The 11,778-nt window shown below is 41.4% G+C and overlaps 1 protein-coding gene across 1 annotated transcript; it reads right to left on the reverse strand.

Annotated features, from left to right (window-relative positions):
* Nucleotides 1–3,748: 3,748 nt before the first annotated feature.
* Nucleotides 3,749–9,552, reverse strand: LOC124260789. The gene is made up of 5 exons (XM_046695107.1): nt 9,268–9,552; nt 8,325–8,678; nt 7,289–7,399; nt 6,284–6,612; nt 3,749–4,780 (listed from the first exon to the last, which is right to left on the reverse strand). The coding sequence occupies exons 1-4, from the start codon at nt 9,326–9,328 to the stop codon at nt 6,296–6,298; spliced, it is 843 nt and encodes a 280-aa protein (XP_046551063.1). The 5' UTR covers nt 9,329–9,552; the 3' UTR covers nt 3,749–4,780; nt 6,284–6,295.
* Nucleotides 9,553–11,778: the final 2,226 nt, after the last annotated feature.

Raw genomic sequence — 11,778 nt, forward strand, 5'->3', positions numbered from 1 at the left:
AAAAGAAATAACTCGTTTGTAAAATTTGATGTAGAGTGGTTCTCGGCCAAACTCGCCATACACCATAAAGTTTGGAGTGGAGCTTCGAAGGCCAACAGCAAATTTAACAAATCTGAGATGTACTTTTTCTATAATGTTCAGGTTTTCAAATCCCCATACTTCACATCCATGAAGGAGAATCCGACTTATCATAGTATCAAATGCTTTTAGGGTACAATCAATAGGTAGGTTTAAATTTCGGGCTTTGTTCAAAAAGGGCAAACCTAGCTTTAGTTGCATTTTCTACTATCGCTTTAATACCTGTCAAGAACCTACCATTTCTAGCAAAAATGAAAATTTTGAATTGACTGTTCTCGAGGGCCCACCTCCAAATATGACAATCTTAGCTTTAGATAGATTACCTTTAAGTTTCCATTTGAAACAGTATTCATGAAAGTTATTTAACGATTTCTGAAGTTCCTTAGGTGATTCACTGAAAATGAGAGCGTCGTCGGCATATAATAGGACAATCAAATGTAACCAAAGGTAAATGTCATCGTCGTTTGCATTTTCAAAGTTCACACCTGTACATCCATTTCTTAATAAAGAAGATTCATGATCATTTATTAAATAGAAAATAGTAGTGGTGATAAGTTTTCACCTTGCCTAACACCTTTTCTTCATTGAAAGAAGGGAGACATTTCATAGCCAGTGATAACAGATGATTTTATATTATGATACATATTTCTAACAAGCGTTAAGAATTTGCCATTGATACCATATCGTAGCATTTTATACTACAGCCCTGCGCGCCATACGGTGTCAAAGGCTTTAGTGACATCTATAAATACACAATAAAGTTTACGCTTAGATAATTTTAATATTTCTAAAACTATATTCATAATAAACACATTATCGGCAGTCGAAAACCCTTTTCTAAATCCTGCTTGTGCAGGTGGAAGGACATGATTGATTTCTGCAAGTAATGTTAGTCTTCATTTAAAATACGTGTCAACAATTTTCCAAAGCAACTTAGGAGCGTTATGGGTCTATACGAGTTTGGGGTATTCCTATCGCCGATTTTCTTATAAATAGGTCGAGTAATACCACCGAGCCAGGATTCCGGAATGTATCCCTTACTCAGCACCAGATAAAAAGGGAAGTTAGAATAAGGGTAAGAATATTCTGCAAAGTAAAGCATTGTGGGCCCTTTCTGTGCAAATATATCCCCTTTACATTCGATAGTATCCATGTGCAATTCCGAAGATGTCAGTTGTTGGATAACTACATGTATTAGAATATTTGATATTCAGCTGTTTATTCACTAGGATGTATGTTATAGCTTCGTGGGTTGCAGTTCTGACTGAGTTAAGTTTTACGCCGCTTTTAGCAATATTCCAGCAATACCACGGCGGGGGACACCAGAAATGGGCTTCACACATTGGTCATGTGGTCGTGGGTTGAAGCATAACTGGCTGGTATTGCCATTTAATATAGTCTGAACCTGCACAGATTCTGATGCTTGCGACTTTTCATCTCTGCTGATGACACACGTTGGGGGCGCGGTGGGCGAACTGGCTAAAGCGCCAGGCTAGTGATCCAGCGAGCGTGAGGTGACGGGATCGAGCCCACCTGTGACCGGGTGTAAAAACCTTGGAGTCAACTTTGTGTGCAGACTCTTTCAGTGTTGTCACAACCCCTAGTGTACAGTACACAACCCTGTGCACTTAAAAGAACCCACGAATCCGTTGGTATATGACCAGATGGTGGCCACATGAATACGTGCAAACACCCAGTTGCGGGTACAGCAACGTGCAGTAAACTTGGACAAAGGACTGTGACTATGTGTCCCAGTCCACCCAGCTGTGAATGGGTACCTCGTAAGGATGGGAATGCCCCGTTAACTCGGTGCGCCTAGTAGCTGCAAGAGTTGTATGATCCCAAGGGAGTTGAGATTGACAATGCGATGTGCCGTTGAGATTGACATCCAGTGAACGTCTTTGAGCAGAGCTGGATATCGGCGCTATACAAATGTTAGTGTGTGTGTGTGTGTGTGTGTGTGTGTGTGTGTGTGTGTGTGTGTGTGTGTATGTATGTATGTATGTTAATGAAGCCGTGTATCATAATAAGTGCATTGACAGTTTAGATATACATAAAGATATACATGAATGTCAACACGAGCATCTCAACAAGCTTCCTGACTGACTGACTGACTGAGTTTAGTTTCACGTCGCTTTTAGCAATATTCCAGCAATATCACGGCGGGGGGACACCAGAAATGGGCTTTACGTATTGTACCCATGTGGCGAATCGAACCAGGGTGCTCGGCGTGACGATCAGACGCTTTAACCACTAGGCTACCCCACCGCCCTATTCCTGACGGAAGACCCCTACGCAAGAAAAAGATAACTTCATCCTGAAAACACATCTACGCGTGCATGTGACGATGCACCGGTCGGAACGCACGCAGACAACACAAGTCACCGTCTCTCAGTTTCGTAGATCGATGTTCATGATGTTGATCATTGGATCGTCTAGTCTAGACTCGATTATTTACAGCCTGTCATCATAGAGCTGGAATATTGCTGATAACGGCGTTAAACAAACGAATGTACGCCTCAACTTGTTTTTCTCTTCGACAGAAAGGAAATCGAAAACATTGCGAAACGCTATGTATCTGGGAAATAATAAATATACAAGGATGTAAAACAGCACATTTACAAATTTACAGTTATATGTATTGCCACACATGTGCTTAACTCACTAACTCACCGAATGGCAGCATGAAGGTAAGAACGGTACATAAACGACAGACTAACGTCATAAATTGAAGACCGCCTCCATGGTGTAGAGGTTAGAGCGTCCACCCTGAGAGTGAAAGGTCGCGGGTTCGATCCCCGACCGCGTCATACCAAAAGACGTTAAAATATGGTACTTGGAGCTCGGCATTAATGGGTACAAGGACTGGTCGGCTCGGAGTCACTATAATCTGTCTGAGTGTGGTATTCACGCTTCACTGCGGCATGGTATCTCAGTGGGCTAGCACTATAAAACTGCTTAAGTTTGGGCAGCCGCACATACACATACACACGCATGTACGTCGTCATATGAGCGAAATATTCTCAAGCACGACGTTAAACCCAATTTCACCTCACCACCTCACCTCATAAATTGGAACTAAACGGCATTGACTATTTTACCAGATGAAGTTATCATCAACCATGTTTTGACTGTGCATCTTAAAGCAAGTGGCTGCTCATTAACAATCTCGCTTTGTGTTTCTCATCAGGTCATGTCAACCTCTAGTAGTACTTCATAACCTATTCACCCATTCACCGCAATGCGTAATACCGAAACGAGGAAATTAATAGCAAGGGAAACTCCATATTGCAGAAGTCAGTGTTGAGTGTGTGAGTGTGTCACTTTTAGTAACAGTTCATCAATATCACAAGATACACCAGAAACCGGCTTCACACATTCTACTCGTATTGGGAATCGAACCCGGGATTTAGGTGTGACGGATGAAGGCTTTAACCACAGGTTACCTCACCACCAACTGCATTCTCAGCTTATCACATAAAGGCGAAACAAGTACTGACCGGTACGTACAACAAAATGGAGGATACTCATTACCAGTTGTATACTGACTGACTGACTGACTGAGTTTTGGTTTTACGTCGCTTTTAGCAATATTCCAGCAACATCACGGCGGGGGACACCAGAAATGGGCTTCACACATTGTATCCATGTGAGGGATTCGAACCCGGGTCTTCGGCGTGACGAGCCAACGCTTTAACCACTAGGCTACCCCACCGCCCCAGTTGTATACTGAACGCCTAAAACATTGTTTTAGTGATATGAAGATTCCTTTCTAACCAACTACAAAATGCATTCCAGAGTAATGTTTTGAAAATATAAATGAAAACCGATTGGTACTGTGTGCTCTTTCGGAAACAATTGACAGTTAAAGAGCATTTCTCTCCAAGTTTAAACAATGGCGGAATTGCACATTGCATTGACTTGTCACGATGGGCAAAGCCACAAAACTTCCTAGTTTGTCTGTATTAATGAAAATAAAACATTACAGGAGAAAGAGAAGCTATGTAATAAGGGATCCCTGGCCTAAAATGTTTCCGTACTTTATAATAATAATCTCAGTTTCACATTCCTAAAACTAGTGCGCTGCACATTCTATCGCGTATTTGCTCTTGAAACATAACGGAAGTAAAAAATACGTTCACATAAAACTTTATATTTCGAGATTACATAGTGGGAAAACATTTTTGATAAGTTACATTAATTAAAATGGTTTGTAAAGAACGAAATTCTAGACCGGCGTGACTGTCTTATCGATTTGGCACCTGTCGATGATCTATATATATCGATAGTTATTCCCTCTAACTTATACATATCTGGGGAGGTGGATAGCCTTCTGGTTAAAGCGTTGGCTCGTCAGGTCGAAGACCAGAGTTCGATTCCCCACATGGGCAATATGTGAAGACCATTTCAGATGTCCCCCGCCGTGATATTGCTAGATACTTTGCTATAAGGGGCGTAAAACCAAACAAACCCACCATCCCACTTATACATATCTCCCTCTATCTCTAATCTCTCTTTCCCAAACACACACGCACGCACGCACGCACGCACGCGCACACACACACACCGGTGATTGAACTATCACTGAAAAGTATTTCTGAAAGTGTGTCACTTCCTCGTGGTAAGAGTTTCGGAGGAAATGTCCCTGGCGATCTTCCGTCAGCTGCTGGTGATCTACAGCCCGTTGTTATATTGTATTGTTCTGAAAGAAAGAAATTCGCAGAGATAAATGCTAGGTTTAATAACTGTGTCTATGATATGCTAGCGGTTTTTACTGTCCTTCGCTGACAGGTTTATACAATTTATATTTATTCATCATGTATTTAATAACTTGCTATAATTTAGTAACTTGTCTTAGTAACGATATGGGTGAACTACTGCCGACGTTACTTAAAATTTAACTCACTCACTCACTCGTATTACAGTTGCGTAGAAAGATGGTCATAATGCTAATCACTGTATTGTCTGGTCCAGTCTCGATTATTTACACACCGCCGTCAAATAGATGGGATGTTGCTACGTGCGGCGTTGAACAACAAGGAACAAACATAATACTACAGCAACTCGTATCCACCCAGACTTGAACCATCACGTTTACATATAGATTATAATTACAAATAAAAGAAAACTGTATGCATTAATCAGTATCCCAAATTTGTCAAAAGTTTCCATTATTCCCCATAAATTATCTGCAACTATTGATTCCGTCTTTTAATCTAAAGTGTCAATCTTTACAGACGAATATCCCCTACAAGCCAATTCCATGAATGTATATTTATCTTGAACTACAAATGGCCATCTGTAAGTTTCAGTGTATCCGGTCTCCATCCATTAAACTTTTAATCTCTGTCTTTCTGCCCCAACCAACCAGTCTCCATTTATCAATTTCCATCTGTTACGTCTTTCAGTTTTCACCTGTCAAACACAGTACTTTCTATTCCATCTGTTTCCATCTCTCATTTCACATCTGACAATCTCTGTCTATCTGGACTCACTGATATGAAATCTTTTGATGTACTGTTTTACCGTCGTGGAATTCAGAGTCCTTTCTGACAACTGCTCGGTGATGTACTGTTTTACCGTCGTGGAATTCAGAGTCCTTTCTGACAACTGCTTGGTGATGTACTGTTTTACCGTCGTGGAATTCAGAGTCCTTTCTGACAACTGCTTGGTGATGTACTGTTTTACCGTCGTGGAATTCAGAGTCCTTTCTGACAACTGCTTGGTGATGTACTGTTTTACCGTCGTGGAATTCAGAGTCCTTTCTGACAACTGCTCGGTGATGTACTGTTTTACCGTCGTGGAATTCAGAGACCTTTCTGACAACTGCTTGGTGAAGTACTGTTTTACTGTCGTGGAATTCAGAGTCCTTTCTGACAACTGCTTGGTGATGTACTGTTTTACCGTCGTGGAAATCAGAGTCCTTTCTGACAACTGCTTGGTGAAGTACTGTTTTACCGTCGTGGAATTCAGATTCCTCTCTGACAACTGCTTGGTGAAGTACTGTTTTACCGTCGTGGAATTCAGAATCCTTTCTGACAACTGATTGGTGAAATAACTGAGTAGAAACTTTATCTAGTAAAACGGGGTCATAATACTGGCTGCTTATACGATGTTCTCAGGAGATTTAAGTGTGAGATATTCATCTGTATTGTTCTCCCGAGTTTCCAGGGTAGCTGTGACATGACGCTAAATATTTACTAACCCTCTCTCTCATTCACTCCAGTGTAGCTGTATCCATCTGTATTGTTCTCGGGAGATTCCAAAGTGGCTGTGATGTATCCATCTGTATTGTTCTCGGGAGATTCCACAGTGGCTGTGATGCATCCATCTGTATTGTTCTCGGGAGATTCCAAAGTGGCTTGGCTGTGATGTATCCATCTGTATTGTTCTCGGGAGATTCCAAAGTGGCTGTGATGTATCCATCTGTATTGTTCTCGGAAGATTCCAAAGTGGCTGTGATGTATCCATCTGTATTGTTCTCGGGAGATTCCAAAGTGGCTGTGATGTATCCATCTGTAGTTTTGGGGTTCTCTGAAATTTGCAGATGAAACAATGGATCATTTTGTGTTTAATGTCAATTGCCATAAAATCTGAGACGAATCGTTTCATTTACTTATACAGCATATGTAGTGCAGTATCATTCAAAGGGCAAGTTTGACAATAAAGAGCAGTGCTACCTTCCGTGCAGCCTGGCCAACTTGCAATCGTCCAAAGACTTGGTTCCTCTGATCACTCGTAAGTCGTGGCATGGCAATTGTGTCAAAACAAAAATGATTTCAGGCGAGTTTGGGACTCGCTTTCATTGGTAGGGTTGTCACTATATGCACGTGCATTTTCATTTGCACGAATGTCACACGGAAACTTTTACCACGTCTGCCTTTTAGGTGCGTTTGGTAGATATGCTTTTTCATAAGAAATCACCCTGAGGTTGGTAATAAATGTCGATTTGGATTGACAATTACATTGACAAAAAGATACAATCATTACAAAAACACAACTTTGTAAGAACAAAATCTTGCATTGGATTTTGAAAGGCCACGCTTCTTTTGTTGGTTCCATTGTGTGAATGGGGAGGCATGTTTACTCTTTTCCGTCGCTGATTTTAGCCTTAAATGTTTCAGTTATGTGCCCTTAGCACTAAATATAATCTGTTTCTGAGGATAGTCAAAACTGGGCGGTCTTTTGCACTGACGATTTCTATCCCTACCTGAACTGTGTTTCATCCAGACCACAGCAATGACGATGAGGGCAATGAAGGTGACGAGCCCAACACTGGACCCCACTATAAGGTATAGGCTGGGAGTACCAGGTGATTCGTCTGAAACACAGCACGTGTGGATCTGATAAAGATGCAAACCTATAATATTTCAAGCAAAGTGGCTGAATGGTTCATTGGAAGAGTCACAGTGCATCATTTCCATGGAAACAAAAAAATAAATATTTCCTGTTTACATGTCATACCGAACATTGTGGACACAAACACTGAGCTATGATTCTGTCTTCTCAGGAAGGAAGGAAAAGTACTCGGCGGTGTAGTGCGCTGTTTTGTAAAAATATCATCAAAATATTTGACAGCTAAACTATGCAGCTGTTCGAGAATATCCTCCATATAATTAACACGTTTAAGCAATGTGGTGGTGAATGCTCGAGTCATTGCTTTCGGTTATATACGTTTAGAGTAACCTATAGGTTAAAGGTGAGAAGTGGCGATCGAAAGGTTCCAGATCCAAGGGTTGGTAGAATACAACAAATTTCAATCGCCAGTAAAGATAATTGAAACTATTCTCAGATAATCTTCAGGTCACAATAGCACTCCTTTATAATAACCCAGTACATTGCGTACAACATTGTCAAATATCGAATAATCGAAATAACACTAGGCATGCAACAGTGAGTTTACATCTTGGACACCTTTTCTTTACATAGAACTGAACGCGCTAATGATCGAGGTTTTCTAATCTTAAATAGCATTTCATCTCTAACAGGACTCCACCAGCGGCTGAAGGGATGATGTAATTCCAGCTAGGGTCCACACAGGTAGCAAAAGTAATGTGAGTCCCCATGGTCCCCCTCATAGTGACCTACCTTCAGCTGCTGGCGATCTTCAGCCCGTTTTATTGGGATATTAGCGCCCATGCCATCGACGGGTCAATTGTCACGTGCCCAGGAATGTGCCTCCTAATGTTATGTAAACAACAAAGTGTATTCCTTACCAAAACAGAACGTCACTATGACGTACATACCTGTTGTCGGATCCAGGACTACAACGCGGATGTTGTTACTGTAGTAGTCGTCCACGCTACATCTCCACACAGACCTATCATCCAGGGTGGAGACAGTGTGTAGCATCACCTTATGTGTTTGTGTGTTGGTGGTCACATTGACACGTCCTGAGACTTCATCATAGTCCTCTCTGTTTGAGTCATCTGGGAGGATCTGTCCCCCAGCTGTTTGAAACATCGCCTTTGTGCTTCTATACCATCTTACTGCCAATAACGGTGGGACATCTTTCGTTGTCCTACTGCAGGAAAGTGTAAGCACGTCTCTCGATGCCACTGGAAGAGGACCCCCTGTGAGATTAAGGTCAGTAGAGGCCACTGGAATAAAGAAAAATAAATGTCATCGACATGGCTCATTGTTTCAAATACATAGATACACATACATACAGACACAGAGACAGACATACAGACAGACAGACACACTCACACGCGCACACACATACATACATAGACCCGTGAAGGTCCGGGTTAGAATGTAACTCATGCTTGTTGCAAGAGGCGACTAACGGGATCGGGTGGTCAGGCTCGCTGACTTGGTTGACACATGCCATCGGTTCCCAATTGCGCAGATCGATGGTGATGCTGTGGATCACTGGATTGTCTGGTCGAGACTCTATTATTTACAGACCGCCACCATATAGCTTGAATATTGCTGAGTGCGGCGTAAAACTAAACTCTCTCTCTCTCTCTCTCTCTCTCTCTCTCTCTCTCTCTCTCTCTCTCTCTCTCTCTCTCTCTCTCTCTCTCTCTCTCTCTCTCTCTCTCTCTCTCTCTCTCTCTCTCTCTCTCTCTCTCTCTCTCTCTCTCTCTCTCTCACACACACACACACACACACACGCGCTTGTGAACGTTCCATATCGCGAGGCACCATGACGGGAACTGCTTTACACACAAACATACAACCCACCTGTCAGAACCACAACACTACACAAAGCAAAGCACTTGGCCTCGTTCAACCACACAGTCATGGTTTTGAATCTGCAAAGTGGAATGTTTCACGTCACCCTGTAATCATTGCCAGGTTACTCCGTAGTCCAAGTAAAATGTATCCATGTCCTTTCAGAGAAATCATAAGTAGACAATAAATATAAACAGTCCACAGTCCACCATGATCCTCCGCGATGAATACCCTGGGCGAACTGCTGTGACTTGAGTCATGATAGTTCCGCATGTTTACTCATCATTGCGCTAATCGCAAGTAAATGCCCAGAACATGCACATCTCACGGAAATAATCTGTGTCACAAAACTAAATAAATAACATGAGTAAAGGGAAGTTATGTTTTAAAATAACCTTCCCTTGTCATGTTTGTACATTTGTGAAACGTCTGAATTTTAATTTATCATGTGTGGATTTGCTGATATGTAGTGAGTCAGGAAGTGGATTTAGTTTGAAGCCGCTTTTAGTAATATTGCATCAATATCACGGCGGGGACACCAGAAATGGGCTTCACATATTGTACCCATGTGGGGAATCGAACCCGGGTCTTCAGCGTGAGCAACCGCTTTAACCACTAGACTACCCCACCGCCCTCTTTCGCAAGTGACTCCAGTGGAATATTTTAAGCTGACACGTTTCCCTCGTCATGTATATATTACAGTCCCAGAATATATAATGTGATACATTAATACGTAGGTATAGTTCCTTCTTTGAGATACCAACAGAGTAGTAACTAAAGCTCTCTGGTGAATTGTTTTGTACAAGTGATCTGCATGCTTTTGTTGGTCTTTTACCACATGATATTATTTTAAAAACAATTGAAAGGTTTGGTCGAACCATCCATCTCATATACCCAGTAAACATGGTATCCACACAAGTGTTTTAACCAGGGGTGGGTGGGTGAGTGAGTGAGTGAGTGAGTGGCCTTTTACGACATACATGCGTTGCTCAAGACCTTGGTTGTCGTAAGAGGCGCCTAATAGGGTCGGGTGGTCAGGCTTGCTGACTTGGTTGACTCATGCTATCGTATCCCAATTGCGTCGATCGATACTCACGCAGTTGATCACGAGATTTTCTTGTTTACAGACCGCCACCATACAGTTGGAATATTGCCGAATGCGGCGTTAAGCAGCAACCAGCCAACACAAGCATTGACAAAATAATCAAAACAACGAGAAATGTTATGCAACAACAGTGTCAGCATTAATTTTTCTTAGAAACCGACAGTAGGTGGAGGGGTACAGAATATACAATGCCGATAAGATTAATTAGTGATGATGTCTGGATTGCTCACTTGCATTGCCAGAGGAGGTGTCAAGGTTACATCCAAGTCTTAGAAAACGACAGTAGGTGGAGGGGTACAGAATATACAATGCCGATAAGATTAATTAGTGATGATGTCTGGAGTGCTCACTTGCATTGCCAGAGGAGGTGTCAAGGTTACATCCAAGTCTTAAAAAACGACAGTAGGTGGAGGGGTACAGAATATACAATGCCGATAAGATTAATTAGTGATGATGTCTGGAGTGCTCACTTGCATTGCCAGAGGAGGTGTCAAGGTTACATCCAAGTCTGCCTACAGTGAGTTTATTTTTACGCTGCACTCAGCAATATTCCAGCTACATACTGTAGGCAGAATGGGAAATGATTTTTGACCAACCATTTACCAGTCACTGAAGGGTATGTTGAAGGTTTGGGTTATTTATTGCAGGCTCACTTAAATTTAACGACATGATGATATTGGTGGGAATGAATGAAAAGTTAAACTTTCAAAGCTGGGGTTGGTCTGTTTGTCTACATCCATAGCATGTTTTAGTGAGTGAGTGACTTATTATCTAACGCCACATCGGCAATATTTCTGCCATATCGTGACGAAAACATATGTGACATTGAAATGGAATAGATGAATATTATGAAAACCTGTCGACAAAGGACAGTAAAACAACTAGAATATCACAATTACAACTAAAACTAGTGTGGAAAATTAAAACTAATAGCACCATTTGGACAATACAATAAGAACACTGGCTATATATCGCCAACAACTGAAGGTAGATCACCAAACTAGCATAGCATGTTTTAACCTCATAATCCAATAAAGAGACATAAAGACAATGGTAGTGTTTGTTTGGTTTTTTTTTTCAGAAACAGTTAACATATTTATTTAGTCGTGTAGATTATCATCTCAAACTCAGGATTTACTTAATCACTGCATCTCCTCCCATGTCAATTTAAAGGGCTTGTCAACATATGTTTCGACTATCTTGTTACCACCATGTGCTATCATTGTTTAAACCAATAGAAAAGACTAAATTGGTGAAGACACCATGTCTGCTCAGTTAATTAATCTCTTAATAAATTAAAATGAGAGTGAGTGAGTGAGTTAAAATTCAAAGTCACATCGGCAGTATTTCAGCCATATCGTGACATATTTTGTTAATATACTTACCCGTCTGCAAAGGTCAGTAAAACAAATAAA

Source organism: Haliotis rubra, unplaced genomic scaffold, assembly GCF_003918875.1.
Source record: "Haliotis rubra isolate DU_JTF1 unplaced genomic scaffold, ASM391887v1 Scf776, whole genome shotgun sequence".
In the NCBI taxonomy this organism is placed as follows: domain Eukaryota; kingdom Metazoa; phylum Mollusca; class Gastropoda; order Lepetellida; family Haliotidae; genus Haliotis; species Haliotis rubra.

What these genes read in the sequence shown, in the direction of transcription:
- LOC124260789 (XM_046695107.1), bottom strand. Translation starts at nt 9,328, where the DNA reads ATGACTGTGTGGTTGAACGAGGCCAAGTGCTTTGCTTTGTGTAGTGTT. An exon ending in TAGTGTTGTGGTTCTGACAG is followed by an intron (nt 8,679 to 9,267) that starts GTGGGTTGTATG and finishes TCTTTATTCCAG; the next exon opens with TGGCCTCTACTGACCTTAAT. An exon ending in AGTCCTGGATCCGACAACAG is followed by an intron (nt 7,400 to 8,324) that starts GTATGTACGTCA and finishes GCTGTGTTTCAG; the next exon opens with ACGAATCACCTGGTACTCCC.